Below are 19,864 nucleotides of genomic sequence, written 5' to 3'. Positions count from 1 at the left end.
ATTTGTCCACACAGCAGGATCATCCTGAAAAAATTGGGTAAACACTGTACAGTGGATACAAAAAATAGAGTAGAGGTTTGTCTTAAACACAGAGTCACGTAGATCTCTGAGACAAAGAGATGAAGAGCCTTGGACAGATGAATTTTGGAGATGGAGAGAAAAGAGGAAAGATTTCAAAAAAACTGGGAGGGGTAAATTCCAGAGGCATTGACGGTGTAAATATCTTGGAGTCACGTAACAAATTGAAAGAGGAAACATTATTTTAAGGGCACAGCAAAATCAGAGATAAGATTGAAATGAAACTTGGGAGGCATAAAGTAAGGAGAACTAGAAACTATGAAAGAGACAATTTCAAGAGCATGGGATCTACAACAGAGGAGCCAACATCAGTTGCAAACCTCTTTTTTAAAAAAACTAACAAATAGAGAATGAGTGGAGAAGTATCCTAGTCTGGACTGGATAGAATTAGCAGTTCATATTTAAAGTCAAGCAAATTACAATCAGGTGTCAATTCTTATGAAAGACTTAAATTGACAGTTGTGTAGCATTTCAGCAGGGAGGGTGTAATGTAAGGAAAAATTATACATTTTGCCAATTTGTCCCAAATTTCCTATGGATTTGCACAATTCAATAATTCAATTTGATATTGTACTGACACAATGAGGTGAGGTGACCCTCAGGTTAAGCTACCACCATTGTCCCTCTAACAGGAGAGCACAAAACTGTGGTGCTCTGTGGATATGGTGATTTTACCTTTTTTATGATATGAAATACAAACTATTAATTTTTAAATCTCATTGACAAGGCTTAAAAATAGGGCATTAAATAGCTTGAAATGATCATATAAGGTATAGTGACCTGAATATTAAAATTCGTCTGGAATGTATAGCTCTCAGTGAAACATCAAATATGTCCGTAGATGGGGATTGTCAACTATGTTTATGGATTGGTACCTTCCTCCACCTTCCTTTAGCTTTATCAAATGATGACAGGAAACTCTGACAATGGACCATAAAAACTGTTTTAAAAATGAATTGTCCCCATTGTGGGTCAACAGCAAGGATTGACACATATAAACCCACCTCCCATGAGAAATCTTGTGTTTGTTGCTACAGAAAGCAATAACATCACAAAGAGACATCTAATAACATTGAGTAATATCTGGTAACATCGAGAAGAAGAACTCTATATTTTTGAAAGTGGTGTGCCTCATTCTGCAAAAGTGATCAGCCCTGATAGAAAACCACCTGCCAACCAAGATCTTTTAAGATGCAGAAATATGCTCTATATACCTGTCTCTGAAACTGTGATTGCTTTTCACTTCTACCCATCCAGACCCTATCAAGCACTGTTTGCTTGAATGCTAGTGTTTGTGTGTGGAAATTGAGATTTTTTTTCTTTTAAAAAAGGTTTTGTCCTTCAATGAAATGAGACTTAATAAATTAACTTCTACATTTTACTTACATCAATAAGATCTGTAGGATGTGTTCTTCATAGCTTTAATATGTGTCTCAATGCATATTGAATTTTGGAAAATAAATTATTTAAAAGGTCAAAATTTTGTTACACCAATTTCAAGAGTGAAAAGAGAGGACTGTATTCACCCCTTTGGACTTGGTTTTAGCAATATTTGCCATTCCATCTTTTTGCAAATGATATAAGTTGAAAAGGAAACAAGAGGAAACTAGCCAATAATGTCTCAAATAAATACAAATGATTTTGTAATAATAAATGCGAAATTGAAAGATTGCTGAATTAAGTAATGTCTTCTCGATGAATTAACAATATTGCCAATATTTATTGGTGTTCTGCTATTGAATCTTAAACGGCGGACAGAACATTATGGATCTCTTGGAGATGGGTTGGAAGGCAGAGTTAACCTAAAATGTCATTTTCTGTCATCAAATCATACTGGAAATGGGGAAATTGTAAGGAGAGCATCCCTTACAGAGACAAGATGAGTCCCTTACATGACCAGTTAAGGGCCATCTGAGTGCTTCTTACTTGTGTTCCTGGCATGTTATCATTGTTAGAAGAGGCCTGTACTGCATTGGGAAATAAGCTAGTAAATATTGATGCTTCCCTGTTGGCTGGGTTCCATGGAGGTGCCAGTAAGGCTGCCTCTGTGGTAACACCACAATCTACCCTAACCAAGTACGGTCCTGCCATCCTTGCATGGGACTGCATGAATAGCTCCAACAACCCTGTTTTAGACCTCACACCTTCATCTATGGTGAAGTTCATGCTGCATCACTTAGTTGGATACATCTCCAGCACAAGACCCAGCTTCCAGACTGGGCTGTTAATCTTGTCCAAACAGGGAGCCCTAGATAACAGGTATGAACAGGAATATCAGAGGTTCTGTTCAGTCTGACAGCTGGCTCCGAGGGAGCTGGATCAGTGTCCAGAATTCTCCATTTATAATTAAAGGGTGACTTGGTTACAGGATACCAGCCTCTGTGGTATTATTTCAGTGGCGAAATTTGTTCCTGAAGAAATTTGTTCACAACAGTTGTCTTTGAGTTGGCATTTTTGCCATTATGTCATTATTTGGCAAGCTTTACTCATTCAATCCTGCCATAGAAGATTGAGCCCAGTACATGGAAATAATGCATTACTGTTTCCAGACAAATGATATTGGGGCAGAGGAAAAGCAACAAGTAACAAGTGGGAGGCATGGTGGCACAGTGGTTAGCACTGCTGCCTCACAGCACCAGAGACCGAGGTTCAATTCCCGCCTCCGGCAACTGTGTGGAGTTTGCACATTCTCCCCGTGTCTGCATGGATTTCCTCCGGGTGCTCCGGTTTCCTCCCACTGTCCAAAAATGTGCATGTTAGGTGAATTGGCCATGCTAATATGCCCGTAGTGTTAGGTGAAGGGGTAAATCTAGGGGAATGGGTCTGGGTGGGTTGCTCTTCGGAGGGTCGGTGTTGGGCCGAAGGGCTTGTTTCCATGCTGTAAATAATCTAATTTAATCTAATTCTCCTGAAATAGCTGGTGGTGATAGGGGAAAGCAAAGGGCAACCACAACCAGAATTGAAACCATTTAACATCTGGAGAGACCAGAGAAAGGCATATTTTTATGAGGAGAAAGAGTGAATGTCCTGAGCAAAGGACAGATACTAGCTGGTCCCCACCAGGGTCATCCAGGGATTTTGAAAATGATGATGTTGACAAGAACTTATGTCTGCTGGCCAGTATTGGATGCAGAGATAACTGCATTTGTGGGACAGTGCCCAGAGTGGCAACGAGGACAAAACTTACTGCCAGCATGTCCCTTACATTTGTGGGAATGGCCGGATAAACCCTGAACTCGATTATATGTCGACTCTGCAGGTCCTTTCATGTGCTCAATGTTCTCAGTCACTGTGGATGCCCAATCAAAATGGCTGGACCTGCATTGAGTTTATTTGTCAACCTAGGAGATGAGGATAGAAAAACTGAGCATATCTTTTGCAATGCAAGGAACCGTGGAAGTGTTTGTCACAGATAACGGGCCATTGTTTATTAGCAAGAGAATCTGATTATTTCCTAAAGTTAAATCATATTCGTTATGTAAGGACAGCTCAATACCATCTGTCATCCAATGGTATGGCAGAAAGAGCTGTCCAAACTTTGAAGGTAGGTTTAAAGAAACAGCGTACAGCTTCACTGGATGTCAAATTGTCCTGGTTGCAATTTTATTGTAGGACGACCCCTCAGGGATAGCTCCAGCAGAGCGGCTAATGGGGAGAAGACTCTGTACCAGGTTAAATCTAATCTTCCTGGTCCTGAGGTGGAGGGTGAAATGAAATCACAAATACCAACGCTGGACACAAGACTCCGCAAAGCAAAAGAGACAGTTTATTTCAAGGACGATGTTTGGTGTAGGGACCACAGGAATGGTCTTGCATGGCGAAGAGGCATTGTCAACACATAGTCAGGACCAGTGGCATACAAAGTTCAGGTAGATACGACATTCCTGAACAAACATGTGGACCACCTAAAAGCTGCAAATTCACAAATGGTGCAGGAGCATTTTCCAGCTCCTCGATTTCCTTTCTGACTTTTCTGGAATGTATGGATTCTCCCTCTCTGTCAAGTGTTGAAGATACCTGGGAATCTGAGATGGACACAGGCGAATGTCACCACCTCAAAGTCTTTGCCACCTGAAGAGGAGAATGAATTTCTTCTAAGATGCTCCAGACAAGATGGGAGTTACTGTGCATTACTTGCAGCCTGTATCAGAGGCAAAGATGGAGGAACCTGACCCGATGCTACAATGTCCCAGAAGGAGCTACAATAAAAAGAACTGGCCTATGTCCTCAGACTCAGAGGGGGATTGACGTATTGATTGTAACAAGGTCAGCCAGATGGACCTCATAGAATATGAGCTCCCTGGTTGGAGCTGTTGTTCTGATCCAAACATAGAGCCCTGACTGACAGGAGTGTTCAGGGCCCGGGTGTCTCTGAAGAAGGAGCACGTGGTGTCCAGCAACACCCTTGCACTATTCAGGGAGAGGTGGGCACCACAGGGAGTAGAGTGTATTATTTCCCCATACAACTCTATTTTGATTTGATCCCAGCCCTCCCCTTCACTGTTTGATTACGCAGCATTGGCTTCTAAGAAGGACACTGCTTGTCACTGACCACTTGGGTGTTTCCTTTCTTCCTGGTGGTGGAAATTGAATAAAGATTTGTACACCTGTTGTCTTTCACTGTATCTCACACCTGCACACACATATCATGGGTGCTGGGGGGAAAAAAAAGAACAGGAGTGTTTTTCCTGTATGAAAGAGGAAAGGAGACTGATTCTGTTGGTGTCTTCCCATTGAGGAGGAGTTTATTTTGAAGTTTTTGTTTCTTCTGTTTTATTGTGACTGTTGTTCTCTGGCTTTTCTTTTTTTTTTGCTTATTTGAAGCTGTGCTCAGCTGCACAGGTAACTACTATAATCACTGCTGCTGCTACATGCTTGGGCCTGCTTCTACTACTGGAGCCTGGACCTCACCTGCACCCCAGCACCGCTGCTGCTGCCTGGGCCTACCTACATCTGGGGCCCTTCTCCACTGCCGCTGCCTGGGCCCCACCTGTACCTGGGCCTACTTCTGCTGCTGCTGCCTGAGCCTACCTCCAAAAGATAAAAAGGAAAAAAAATAAACAGAAGTGTTTGAGGTTCTGTTCACTCTGAGAGCTGGCTCTGAGGAAGCTGGATCAGTGTCAAGGATTCTCCACATTTAAATAAAGGGTGACTTGGTGACAGGATACTGGCCTCTGGAGTTACTTCACATAATAAAATTCAGGATCACCAAATCAACTAATGGTCAGCCCAGAGCAAGCCATTAGGCCCTTCATGTTCATGCCAGCTCACCATGACAGCAAATCAGCTAGTCCAACTTCTCCTCTGAACTGTTAAGCATACTTATCTCTCCACATGTGTTGCCTGACCTGTCAAGTGTTTATAGAGTTTTAGAGGATTCATCATAACTTCTTTGATTTTATATTTCATACCTCTGTTTATAAAGTGTTTTCATTTTGATGACATTTCCCTTCCCTAAGCTAAACAAAATTAGTTTGTTGAGGTAGAATCATGTAGTTATTTTAACCTTTAGTTTTATACACAATACACTTATAAAATTTGACACTATGCAAATAAACTTGCACACTCTTTGTATAAATTATTAACTAAATAATTACTTTGACTGAACAAGGTAATTGATACTCACATGCTGAAGTTGGTAATGAAGGCTGTTTTGGGTAGTTCTATTTCAAAGAAAGCTTCCTTTGATTCATTTGCTCGATTCACTACCCGGCTGATTACCATATTGTGAGCAAACCGAGATGTAACTTTGCAGTCAATCTTCATACTATAAATTTCAAGTCCGCTCTCAGGCTAAAAGAGATTAAGGAGTATTGTTTCAATGAGCAATGATTGAGACAAGAACTAAAAACATCCAATTTAAATTAAATCAGTTATTGTTGTGGAACAATAAAACAGTACTGTTCTTCCTCTAATTGGTCATAGTGTACAAATGGTATCTTCAAATAGATCTTACAAAATTGCAGCTCCAATATGTCAAAGTAGAGTCAATCAAACCATTGCGCAGAGACAGAAGAGAAACCAATGTAGCTGATTTAAAAAAAAGCCACGTGTTAAAGTAAATGGAAATTGATGCTGAAATAAATAGTCAGCGAAATCAAGCTTACGTTTTTGCCATGTTCACCGATGCTTCTTTTCTGTTGCCAAAGGATAAACACATCAATGTTATAAATGCATCAGTTATATACACAAATTGTACAAACCAATGGAATTACAAAAGAAATTAAATTAAACTAAAGATTATATGTTCAATATTTATAAACATAAAGTAAAAAAGAGCACTGTACAGATTTCCTCATTGCAAAAGTAGAATATCGATGGCATGACATATGGGGTGGAGGAGCATGGTGGCATTAGTCATTATCGAGGAGAATTGCAAAAAGTTGAAGACAGTAATAAATTTCAGAATGGAAAATAATTGGCAAATGAAATTCAGCACAGATATGAAATAGTAAGTTTTTGGTGGAAGAACAGGCAGATCAGATTACTTGGAAGGTGCATATCTAGGTGGTGTTAAAGGACAAAAAGTTGATGGTGTGGTCAACTAAAAGCTACATTACAGGTTAGCATGTTCATCACAAAACAAACAAGCACAAGCCTTCATTTAGAGAGGGAAATAATTTAAAATAAAGGAACTTATTGCTAAAGTTAAAGTCACCTACTGGAGCATAGGGCTGTTCTTTCATTCAAGAGTCATAGTGATAGAGGTGTACAATACAGAAACAGATCCTTCGGTCCAACTCGTCCATGCCGACCAATATCCCAAATTAATCTAGACCCATTTGCTAGCACTTGGCTCATATCCTCCCAAACCCTTCCTATGAAGATACCCATCCAAATGCCTTTCAGATGTTGTAATTGTACTGGTATCCACTAGTTCCTCTGTCAACTCATGCCATACACACACCACCCTCTGTGAGAAAATGTTGCCCCTTAGGTCCCTTTTAAATATTTCCCTTCTCACCCTAAACGTATGCCCTCTAGTTCTGGACTACCCCACTCCAGGGAAAAGACCTTATCTATTTACCGTATCCATGCTCTTCATGATTTTATGAACATCTATAAGATAACCCCTCAGCCTCTAACACTCCAAGGAAAACAACGCCAACCTATTTAGCCTCTGAGAGAGATGACTGTGGAGGTTTTAACCTGACCGTCTCAATGCCTCAAATGAGGGGAGACTTCACAGTAACTACAGTCAGCAAAGGAATTGAACCCATGCTGTTGGCATTAATCTGCAATTTAAACCAGCTGTCCAACCAACTGAGTCCTAAACCTGTGTTAAGTTTTACTTAGAGCACATTTGTACTGCATGTAGTTATGGTTACAAGAAAGATAGAGAGTCACAAGGGAGGGTGCAGAGATTGTAAGGATGATGCCAGAAATGCATGATTATATGTAGGAAAGGATTAATAGACTGGCTTTCTTTTGTCCGAGTGAATAGATGAAGTGTGACTGAACAGGGCTTGTTAAAATTGAGTGATTTTGATTGAATGGGTATAGAAAGAGTGTTTCTTCTAGAGAGGAAAGGCATATCTAGAAGCAATCCATACAAGATAGTCATCAAGAAATCAAATTGGGAATTCAGAGGAATTTCTCCAGAGAGGAACTCAGTACTGCAGGGAATGGTTCAAGTGTACATTATCAATTTCAAGGGAAATTAGCCCTACATATGAAGGAGAAAGTAAGACAGAGTTAAAAATTTAAAACAAGAGGAGGCTTGAGTGGAATGTAAACATCAAGGTGTGCAAGGTCTGAAGTCAGACGACACCAGGTTATAGTCCAACAGGTTTATTTGAAATCAGAAACTTTTAGAGTGTTGCTTCAGGTGAAGTAATGAAGAGCAATGCTCCAAAATCTTGTGATTTCAAATAAATCTGTTGGACTAAACCTGGTGTAGCCTGACTTCTGATTTTGTCCACCCCAGACAAACACCGGCATCTCCACATCAAGATGCACAAGTTGGGAAATACACCTCTTTCTGTGCCCTATGCCAAATGTAATGTACAACAGGTCTTGATACAATCAAATACTGAAAGCTGATCAGTATTTATATTTTGAAAAGAGGCATCCGGATGGGTATATGAATAGGAAGGGTTTGGAGGGATATGGGCCGGGTGCTGGCAGGTGGGACTAGATTGCCTTGGGATATCTGGTCGGCATGGACGGGTTGGACCGAAGGGTCTGTTTCCATTCTGTACATCTCTATGACTCTATGACTCTATAACCTAACTCTAAGAAAGTAACTTGACTGGTGAAAATTAATGAATATCAATAGTCACAACTTTACATTCAGTGACATAAGTTGGTGAATGAATAGGTACCTCTCATGAATTCACTCGAGGCTGATTTTCCACTGCAGTGTAAGAATATATTCAAGTGCCCCAAAGTGGCTTATTGGGCTAGGGGTATAATTCCCGCTTCGGATGTGAAAATCCCACATTAAAGTCCCTGAGAAATCTCACTTTAGGAGACCTTCTTGTGGCACAGTTGTAGTGACCCTACCCCGGACCAGGAGGTCAAGGTTCAAGTCACACCTGCTCTAGAGGTATGTAGTAACATCTGTTGAATAGGTCGCTTTGAAAAATAAGTTAAATGAAAAAAAAATGAAATTCTTCCCAATGCCTTGGGCTATAATCTGCTATTTGAGCACAAAAAACTGAAACGTGTGTTGTACTTTGTAAGTTTGTTCGCTGAGCTGGTAGGTTTGTTCTCAGATGTATCGTCACCATACTATCCTCATCGGTGAGCCTCCGTTAAAGCGCTGGTGTTCTGTCCTGCTTTCTATTTATGTGTGTTGGTCTGTTAAGGTGGGTGATATCATTTCCAGCTCTTTTTCTCAGAGGTTGGTAAATGGGCTCCAAATCAATGTGTTTATTCATGGAGTTCCAGTTTGAATGCCAGGCCTGTAAGAATTCCTCTGCATGTCTTTATTTAGCCTGTCTGAGGATGGATGTGTTGTCCCAGTCGAAGTGGTGTCCTTCTTCATCTGTGTGTAAGGATACTAGTGAGAGAGGGTCAATGTCTTTTGGCGGCTAGTTGGTGCTCATGTATTCTGGTGGCAAGTTTCCTGCCTGTCTGTCGGATGTAGTGTTTGTTGCAATCCTTGCAGGGCATTTTTATATGATATTGGTTTTGCTGGCTGCTGCAACAGGGTCCTTTAGGTTTATCAGTAGTCGTTTCAGTGTGTTGGTAGGTTTGTGGGCCACCATTGATGTCAAGGGGTCGGTGTAGTCTGGTCATCATCTCCAAGATGTCTTCGATGCATGGTAGCATGGCTAAAGTCCCTGGGTATGTTGTGATTTCTTGTTTGGGTTTGTTGGTTAAGAAATGGCAGACTGTGCTTATTGGGTACACATTATTTTTGAATACACTGTATATGTTTTTTTCTGCTCCTAGTTGCTAGGTGCTGCAGTTTGTTGTGGCCCGTTTAAATAATGTCCTGATGCAGCTCAGTTTGTGGGTGTTGGGATGATTGCTCCTGTATTTGAGTATCTGCTCTGTGTGTGTTTCTTCCCTGTAGACACTGATTTGCAGTTCTCCATTGACTGTTCGTTCCACTGTGACATCTAGGAAGGGAAGTCTGTTGTTGTTCTCTTCCTCTTTGGTGAAATTTATGCCAGTAAGAATATTGTTAATGATATTATAGGTTTCTTCTAATTTGTTCCATTTCATGATGACAAAAGTGTCATCCACATAACAGACCCAAAGCTTAGGTTGGATCGTGGGGAGGGCTGCTCATTCTAGTCTCTGCATAACTGCTTCTGCTAAGAATCCTGATATTGGTGATCCCATGGGTGTACTATTGATCTGTTTGTAGGTCTTGTGAAGATGAAGTGGGTAGTGAGGCACAGGTCTATTAACTTGAGGATGCTGTCTTTGCTGTGGAGTTGGGTCCATCAGTAAGTGTCGGTATCTGTGAGTAGTGAGTTCGCCTTTTCAATGTTTTGTGTGCAGTTTAGGAAGACGGTCATGTGCCCTTTGCCTGTCGGTAGGATTACAATATTTCTGCTTTTTTCCGAGTCCTTCAAGGGCTTTCCTTTTCTTGTTGAGAGAGTTCCCTTCTTTCTTCCTGCTTAGTGTTGGTGCTACTGTCTGTCTAATAACCTGCTGGGTTTCTTCTGTAAGTCCATTGTCCTTCAGGGTTGATTAAAGTTTTGCTAGGATAGCCTTTTTGTCCGCGTCTCTGAAGTTGTAGTTCATCCCTTTTACTAGGATGGCTTTTTCCGTGTCTGTTAGTGGTCAGTCCAATAGGTTCTTTATCTTCTTAAGCTTCTGTGTTGTTCTTTTGTGCGAGCTTGTCCAGTTTTTCTGGTAGAACTAGTTTTTTCTTTGTCATGGGTTTGCTGTTGTTTGACAATGAAGGTTCATTCTAAAGTACTTGTCCATTCCTAGTCAGTCACGTTGGTGTACAAAGTTTTTTGGTGCAAACCTTCGCGTTCATGTTTGTGGAGTTGATTGTGGGCATCATTAATCATTTCTTGCAACATTCTGTGGCCATTCATAAAGTACCTATTGGACCAACCACTAACAGACACGGAAAAAGCTGTCCTCGTAAGAGGGATGAACTACAACTTCAGAGACAGACAAAAAGGACTTCCTAGCAGCACTAGAATCAACCCTGAAAGACAATGGACTTATAGAAGAAACCCAGCAGGCCATCAGTAGCACCAACACTAAGCAGGAAGAAAGAAGGAACACCCTCAACAAGGAAAGGAAAGCTCTTGATGGACACAGAAAAAACCCAGAAATATTGTAATCCTACCGGCAAACAAAGGGCACATGACCGTCTTCCTAAACTGCACACAAAACATTGAAAAGGCGAACTCACTACTCACAGATACTGACACTTACCAACAGGTGGCGATGGACCCAACTCCACAGCTAAAAAACCATAACATAACAGCACTGAAGAAACTCCACAAACAGGCAAAATTAACAAGACAGATCTCCAAAGAATGAAACCTGATGGACCAACATACCCTGCTTTTACGGATTATCTAAGATACACAAACCTCTTCCAATCCATAGTCTCACTTCCTAGCACACCGATATACAGACTAGCAAAGGAGCCTCACCGTAAACTTAAATACCTCGTAGAAGACTCATGCCACTCCAGCCAAGAATTCCTGAACATGATCAAAAACACCAACATAGAAGATGACAAAGTCATGGTCTCCTTTGATGTAACCACCCTATTCACATCAGTTAACATCAGCCTGGCCAAAGAAACACTGACCTCTCTACTAGTAGAATCAAGGACACAAACACCAGACAGTACCAACTCCATAGGCAAGGACAGAATCCTCAAGTTTTTAGACTTGTGCTTCACTGGCCACTTCACCTTCAGTGACAAGACCTACAAACAAATCAATAGTATACCCCTGGGATCATCAATATTAGGATTCTTAGCAGAAGCAGAAGCAGTTATGCAGAGACGAGAATGAACAACCCTCTATGTGGATGTGGATGATACCTTTGTCATCATGAGATGGAACAAATTAGTAGTAACTACAATATCATTATCAACATCCTTACTGACATAAATTTCATGAAAGAGGAAGAGAACAACAACAAACTCCCCTTCCTAGGCAGCACAGTGGAATGAACCGTCAGTGGAGAACTGCAGACCAGTGTCTACAGGAAAGTAACACATGCAAACCAGATACTCAAATACAGGAACAATCATCCCAACACCCACAAACTGAGCTGCATCAGGACATTATTTAAATGGGCCACAACACACTGCCGCACCGAGGAACTATGAGCAGCAGAAGTAAAATATCTATATAATGTATTCAAGAATAATGTGTACCCAATAAGCACAGTCTGCTGATTCTTAAACAAACCCAAACAAGAAGACACAACATGCCCAGAGACTCCAGCCACACTATCATGCATCAAAGACATCTTGGAGATGATGACCAGACCACACCGACCCCTTGGTATCGTGATACTTCATAAATCTACAAACACAGTGAAACGGTTACTGATGAATCTAAAGGATCCTGTACCAACAGCCAGCAAAACCAATGTCATATAAAAATGCCCTGCAAGGACTGCAACAAACACGACATCCGACACACAGGCAGGAAACTTGCCACCAGAATACATGAGCACCAATTAGCCACCAAAAGACATGACCAATTGTCAATAGTTTCCTTACACACAGACGAAGAAGGGCACCATTTTGACTCGGACAACGCATCCATCCTAGGACAGGCTAAACAAAGACACACATGGGAATTCCTACAGGCCTGGCATTCAAACTGGAACTCCATCAATAAACAATTTGATTTGGACCCATTTACCAACCTCTGAGAAAAAGAACTGGAAATGATATCACCCACCTTAACAGACCAACACACATAAATAGAGAGCAGGACAGAACACCAGCGTTTCAACAGAGACTCACTGATCCTAGCGTGGTGTCGAAACATCTGAGAACAAACCTACCAGTGCGGTGAGCAAACATACAACCTGAACCTCAACCTGAGCTACAAATCTTCTCAAAAATTGCAAGCATTCATTGTAATTATGGTATGAAATGAAAGAACTGGGATATATGAATTCAAAATTCATATGTGGTATTATTTTGTGCAGTTGATAATAAAATTATCTCAGGCGAACTCTATAATAAAAACAAAAATTGTAATACTAGATTCTTTAGTGATAAACATCGCCTTCAGTTTCAGTTTGCAGTTGTACTGACAGCTATTGCCAACTAAGAAAAGTAAAACAAGACTCACTCAAATGAAGCAGTGTTCACATTAAAGCAAATTAAATGCTACATTATGCTTATAATTATGGAATCTTTCATGCGCTTTCATAAATTTACTGTCACAAGCGATATAATTTGGAAAAGGTTACATAGATTGTTTCATGCATCCTTTTATCTCAAGAAATAGGTAGTTTGAAAATAGTTTGTTGTGTTTGAGGCTTGCAAATCATGGCCAGCGAGAACAAACTTTGAAATGACTGGTAGTGAGAAAAACCCAGACTTAAAGAAAGTAATCAACAGTTAATTATTTTATATTTTACTTGCAATAACATTTTCACAGAGATTAAGTAAGGCACAGAATTTTACATGTACAGTTTAGCTGCAAAATACCTTCAGGGTTCTTCCAGTCAGTTCCAGAACATTTGATAAAGGGTTCACATACTCATTCTGCTCAAAATAAAAAAAATAACAAATTAAACAGTCAGCCAATTAAGCAAGTTATTATAGAAATTTAATTGTATAGATAGTACATTACCTTCTGATGCTCTGATTCTGTTATTATAAAATCAGAGGATATTAGTGCTGGAATAGAAATTAGCAAAAGAAAGGACAGCATTGCCTTCATTTTGGTCAATGCTATGTGTCAAGCGGGGTAGAAGAAACGAGGTTTTATTCTGAACTCTGTTAATAAACAACAGCAGCATTGACTTGACTCCTACTATTGCCAAAAACAAACTCACCAAATGGAGAATATGATGTAAACTGTGTAATTAAAGCAAACAGAGAAGTTTTTAGACGAAGTATCAAACATGCATGTTCAGGGACAAATAATAGTCTATATTTAAGGGTCAGTACTGAAGTATAAAATAATTTTTTAGTTGCAGCAGCACATCATTTCACAGAACATATTTAAAATTATTTCACAGATGTCTGTATCACTGGTTAGGCCCTATTGCCTGAGAGAATGTCAAGTTGCCAGAATTTTCCTGATGAAGGGCTTTTGCCCGAAACGTCGATTTTCCTGCTCCTCAGATGCTGCCTGAACTGCTGTGCTTTCCAGCACCACTCTAATCCAGAGTCTTACCAGCCCATAGTGCTGCATTCTCATGGTGAGTTGGCTTTGTAAATTATTGAGATGCAAAGTTTGACCGAGCAACAGTGAATGAGTGACAATACGTTCCAAGCCAGAATGGTTTGTGGCTAAGTGTAGAATTTGAGGATACTGTATATTTCTGCCATTGCTCTTCTAGGTGACAGAGGTTATGGGTTTGGAAGGAGTTGTTTAAGGAATTTTGGTGAGTTGTTGCAATGCATTTTGTACTTGGTACATACTGCCATTGTTTGTTGATGGTGCAGGGAGTGAATGTTGAAGATCGTGTGTGGTGTCAAGTTTCATGAATATTGTGGGAGTTGCATTCATAGCAGCAAATGAGGAATACTCCTTTAAACTGCTGTCTTATGCCTTTGTAGATGTTAGACAGGCTTTGTGGAGCCAGGAGATAAATTGCTTGCTGCAGAATTCCATGCTTTTGATCTGCTTTTATAGGGTCAGTCTTTAGGTGACTGGTCCTGTTGTTTCTGGTCAATGTTAACTCCCATTTGGTAACACTATTGAAAGTAAATATACAATAGTTGGATTTTTCTCTTGCCGGAGATGCTTATTGCCTGGCACTTGCACTGCACAAATGTTAATTGGCTCTTTTCAGCCCAAGCCTTGTCTTGATGCATTTGGACATGGACTCTTTCAGTATCTGAGCAGTCATAAATAGTTCTGAACATTATGTAATCATCCCCACCCATTATGTTATGATAAAGGAAATGTTGTTGATGAAGTAACTGCAACTGGTATGCTTTCCTCTATTGGCCAGACCATCGAGTATAGGAGTTGGGAGGTCATGTTGCAGCTGTACAGGACATTGGTTAGGCCATTTTGGAATATTGTCTGCAATTCTGGTCTCCCTCCTATTGGAAGGATATTGTGAAACTTTGAAAAGGTTCAGAAAAGATTTTTAAGGATGTTGCCAGGTTTGGAGGATTTGACCTACAGGGAGAGGCTGAATAGACTGGGGCTGTTTTTCCTGGAGCGTTGGAGGCCGAGGGGTGACCTTCTAGAGGTTTATAAAATCATGAAGGACATGGAAAGGGTAAGTAGACAAGGTCTATTCCCTGGGGGGGGGTAGTCAAGAACTAGACTGCATAGATTTCGGGTGAGAGGGGAAAAATTTAAAAGGGACCTAAGGCGCAACCTTTTCACACAGAGGGTGGTGCATGTATGGAATGAGCTGCCAGAGAAGTGGTGAAGGCTCGTACAATTACAGCATTTAAGAACAAAAAACAAAGAAAATTTATAACCCAGGAACAGGTCTTTCGGCCCTCCAAGCCTGAGCCGATCCAAATCCACTGTCTAAATCTATCACCCAATTCCTAAGCATCTGTATCCTTCTGCTGCCACCTACTCATGCATCTGTCTAGACGCACCTTAAATGAATCTACCATGCTTGCCTCTACTACCTCTGCTGGCAACGCATTCTAGGCACCTACCACCATCTGTGTAAAGTACTTGCCGCACATATCCCCCTTAAATCTTTCACCTCTCTCCTTGAATGCGTGACCTCTCGTTATTAAATCCCTCACCCTGGGAAAAAGCTTATCTCTATCTACTCTGTCTATAGCGCAGCAGGTCAGGCAGCATCAAAGGAGCAGGAGAATCGACGTTTCGGGCATGAGCCCTTCTTCAGGAATCAGGAATCCTGAAGAAGGGGTCATGCCTGAAACGTCGATTCTCCTGCTCCTGGATGCTGCCTGACCTGCTGCGCTTTTCCAGCAACACATTTTCAGCTCTGATCTCCAGCATTTGCAGTCCTCACTTTCTCCTACTCTGTCTATATCCTTCATGATTTTGTAGACCTCAATCAGGTCCCCCCCAATCTCTTCCTTTCTAATGAAAATAATCCTAACCTACTCAACCTCTCTTCATAGCTAGCACCTTCCATACCAGGCAACATCCTCATAAACCTTCTCTGCACCCTCTCCAAAGCATCCACATCCTTTTGGTAATGTGGTGACCAGAACTATACACCGTATTCGAAATGCGGCCAAACCAAAGTCTTGAACAATTTTAACATGACCTGCCAGCTCTTATACTCAATACCCCGTCCAATGAAGGCAAGCATACCATATGCCTTCTTGACCACTCTATCCACCTGTGCAGCCACCTTCAGGGTACAATGGACCTGAACTCCCAGATCTCTCTGCTCATCAACGTTTCCCAAGGCTCTTGCGTTTACAGTATAATTTGCTTTAGAATTAGACTTCCCAAAATACTTGCCTGGATTAAACTCCATCTGCCACTTCTCTGCCCAACTCTACAGTCTATCTATATTCTCCTGTATTCTTGGGCAGTCTCCTATGCTTTCTGCTACTCCATCAATCTTGGTGTCATCTACAAACCTTCTGATCAGACCAACAATGCCCTTTTCCAGATCATTTATGTATATTACAAACAACAGTGGTCCCAGCACTGATCCCTGTGGAACACTACTGGTCACCTTTCTCCATTTCAAGAAATTCCCTTCAACTACTACACTCTGTCTCCTGTTGCTTAACCAATTCTTTATCTACCTAGCTAGAACATCCTGTACACCATGTGACTTCACTTTCTCAATTAGTTTACCATGGGGAACCTTATCAAACGCCTTACTAAACTCCATGTATATGACATCTACAGCCATTCCTTCATCTACCAACTTGGTCACTTCCTCAAAGAACTCTATTAAGTTGGTAAGGCACAATCTACAACGCACAAAACCATGTTGCCTATCACTGATAAGCCCATTCGGTTCCAAATATAAATAGATTTTATCCCTCAGTACCTTCTCCAGCAACATTCCCACCACTGATGTCAGGCTTACATGTCTGTAATTACCTGGAATATCCCTACTACCCTTCTTGTACAGGGGACAATATGAGCAACTCTCCAGTCCTCTGGCACCTCACTTGCGTTTAAGGATGCAACAAAGATATCTGTCAGGGCCCCAGTTATTTCCTCTCTTGCCTCCCTCAGCAACCTGGAATAGATCCTATCTGGTTCTTGGGATTTGTCCACCTTAATATCCTTTCGCCTACCCAACACATCTTCCCTCCTTATGTCAACATGATCCAGAGTAAACAAGCTTCTATCTCTAATCTCAGCATTCATCACCTCCTGTTCCTCAATGAACACTGATGCAAAGTAATAATTGAGAATCTCACCCATTTTCTCAGGTTCAACACACAACCTTCCTTCCTTATTCTTCAGTGGACCAACCCTTTCTCTGGTTACCCTCTTGCTTCTTATGTAAGAATAAAAGGCCTTGGGATTCTCCCTAATTCTGCTCGCCAAAGCTATTTCATGACCCCTTTTAGCCTGCTTGATTCCTTGTTTAAGAATGGTCCTACTCTTCCGATATTCCTCCAAAGCCCGTTCTGTTCTTAGCTGCCTGGACCTACCCTTTTCCTCTTGGCTAGTCGCACGATTTCTCCTGTCATCCACAATTCACGAATCTTACCTTTCCTATCCCTTGTTTTCAAAGGGACATGTCTACCCTGCACTATCTTCAACCTATCTTTGAAAGCCTCTCACATATCAAATGTGGACTTTCCTTCAAATAGCTGTGGCCAATCCACATTTTCCAGCTCATGCCTAATTTTGGTATAATTGGCCTTGGCCCAGTTTAATACTCATCCCTGAGGACCACTCTCATCTTTGTCTACGAGTATTCCAAAACTTACAGAATTGTGCTCACTATTCCCAAAGAAATCCCTCACTGCAACATATACCACCTGGTCTGGCTCATTTCCCAACACCATGTCCAATATGGTCCCTTCCCTTGTCGGACTATTGACATACTGCTGTAGATAACTTTCCTGGATGCTCCTTTCAAATTCTGCCCCATCCAGACCTCTGACACTAAGTGTATCCCAATCAATATTGGGAAAAATAAAATCTCCCATCACCACCATCGATAGTCACAGGTGAGGTGCTGGAAGACTGGAGGTTGGCAAACATGGTGCCACTGTTTAAGAAAGGCAGCAAAGACAAGCCAGGGAACTATAGACTGGTGAGCCTGACCTCGGTGGTGGGCAAGTTGTTGGAGGGAATCCTGAAGGACAGGATGTACTTTTATTTGGAAAGACAAGGTCTGATTCGGGATAGTCAACATGGCTTTGTGCGTGGGAAATCATGTCTCACAAACTTGATTGAGTTTTATAAAGAAGTAACAAAGAAGATTGATGAGGGCAGAGCAGTAGATGTGATCTATATGGACTTCAGTAAGGCGTTCGACAAGATTCCCAATTGGAGACGGATTAGCAAGGTTATATTTCATGGAATACAGGGAGAACTAGCCATTTGGATACAGAACTGACTCAAAGGTAGAAGACAGAGGGTGGTGGTGGATCATTGTTTTTCAGACTGGAGGCCCGTGACCAGTGGAGTGCCACAAGGATTGGTGCTGAGCCCTCTACTTTTAGTCATTTACATTAATGATTTGAATGCGAGCATAAGAGGTACAGTTAGTAAGTTTACAGATGACACCAAAATTGGAGATGTCGTGGACAGTGAAGAGGGTTACCTCAGATTACAACAGGATCTGGACCAGATGGGCCAATGGGCTGAGAAGTGGCAGATGGAGTTTAATTCAGATAAATGCGAGGTGCTGCATTTTGGGAAAGCAAATCTTAGCAGGACTTATACACTTAATGGTAAGGTCCTAGGGAGTGTTGCTGAACAAAGAGACCTTGGAGTGCAGGTTCATAGCTCCTTGAAAGTGGAGTCGCAGGTAGGTAGAATAGTGAAGAAGGCGTTTGGTATACTTTCCTTCATTGGTCAGAGAATTGAGTACAGGGATTGGGAGGTCATGGTGCGGCTGTACAGGACATTGGTTAGGTCACTGTTGGAATATTGCGTGCAGTTCTGGTCTCCTTCCTATCAGAAAGATGTTGTCAAACTTGAAAAGGTTTAGAAAAGATTTACAAGGATGTTGCCAGGGTTGGAGGATCTGAGCTACAGGGAGAGGCTGAACAGGCTGGGGCTGTTTTCCCTGGAGCATCGGAGGCTGAGGGGTGACCTTATAGAGGTTTACAAAATTATGAAGGGCATGGATAGGATAAATAGACAAAGTATTTTCGCTGTGGTCAGGGAGTCCAGAACTAGAGGGCATAGGTTTAGGGTGAGAGGGGAAAGATATAAAAGAGATCTAAGGGGCAACTTTTTCTCACAGAGGGTGGTATGTGTATGGAATGAGCTGCCAGAGGAAGTGGTGGAGGCTGGTACAATTGCAACATTTAAGAGGCATTTGGATGGGTACATGAATAGGAAGGGTTTGGAGGGATATGAGCCGGGTGCTGGCAGGTGGGACTAGATTGGGTTGGGATATCTGGTCAGCATGGACAGGTTGGACCGAAGGGTCTGTTTCCATGCTGTACATCTCTATGACTGTATGACCACCACCCTGTTGCCTCTACATCTTTCCATAATCTGTTTACCTATTTGTTCTTCTACCTCACGCTCACTGTTGGGAGGCCTGTAATACAGCAATGTAACCAATGTGACTGCACCCTTCTTATTTCTCAGCTCCTCACTGATGCCTCACTGCTCCAGCCATCTATAATGTCCTCCTTTAGCACAACCGTGAAAGCATCCCTGACCAGCAATGCAACTCCTCCTCCCCTTTTACTTCCCTCCCTGTAGTGTCTAAAGCATCTGTATCCTGGAACATTTAGTTGCCAATCATGCTCTTCTTTTAACCAAGTCTCTGTGATCGCAATAACATCATACTCCCAGGCACCAATCCAAGCTCTAAGTTCATCTGCCTTACTCATTATACTCCTTGCATTAAAGTATATGCACTTCAGGCCGCCAGTTCATCTGCTCTCAGCCTACTCTTCCTCTTGGTAATGCTAACTTTATGATTCTTACAGTCTCCAGTTTCCACTTCACTGTCTAGTAGTCTTCTCTTCTGGTTCCCAGCCCCTTGTCACATTAATTTGAAACCTTCCCAGCAGCAGTAGCAAAAGCTCCCCCAA

At 41.6% G+C, this 19,864-nt stretch overlaps 1 protein-coding gene and 1 long non-coding RNA gene across 3 annotated transcripts in view; one reads left to right on the top strand and one right to left on the bottom strand.

The window, feature by feature from the left end:
* Window positions 1-13,489, bottom strand: part of LOC122558904 (inter-alpha-trypsin inhibitor heavy chain H3-like) — a 90,785-nt gene extending 77,296 nt beyond the window's left edge. For both annotated transcript variants that reach the window (XM_043707838.1, XM_043707839.1), the window contains exons 1-4: window positions 13,335-13,489; window positions 13,190-13,246; window positions 6,186-6,215; window positions 5,705-5,871 (exon numbers count right to left, since the gene is read on the bottom strand). In XM_043707838.1, coding sequence (XP_043563773.1) covers window positions 5,705-5,871; window positions 6,186-6,215; window positions 13,190-13,246; window positions 13,335-13,424 — 344 coding nt within the window. In that variant the 5' untranslated portion in view covers window positions 13,425-13,489. The remainder of the gene's footprint in view (window positions 1-5,704; window positions 5,872-6,185; window positions 6,216-13,189; window positions 13,247-13,334) is intronic.
* Window positions 1-19,864, top strand: part of LOC122558908 — a 30,841-nt gene that overhangs the window by 2,285 nt on the left and 8,692 nt on the right. The window lies entirely within an intron of this gene.

Source organism: Chiloscyllium plagiosum, chromosome 18, assembly GCF_004010195.1.
Source record: "Chiloscyllium plagiosum isolate BGI_BamShark_2017 chromosome 18, ASM401019v2, whole genome shotgun sequence".
NCBI lineage: Eukaryota > Metazoa > Chordata > Chondrichthyes > Orectolobiformes > Hemiscylliidae > Chiloscyllium > Chiloscyllium plagiosum.
This window is presented reverse-complemented; position numbering and strand designations above follow the sequence as displayed.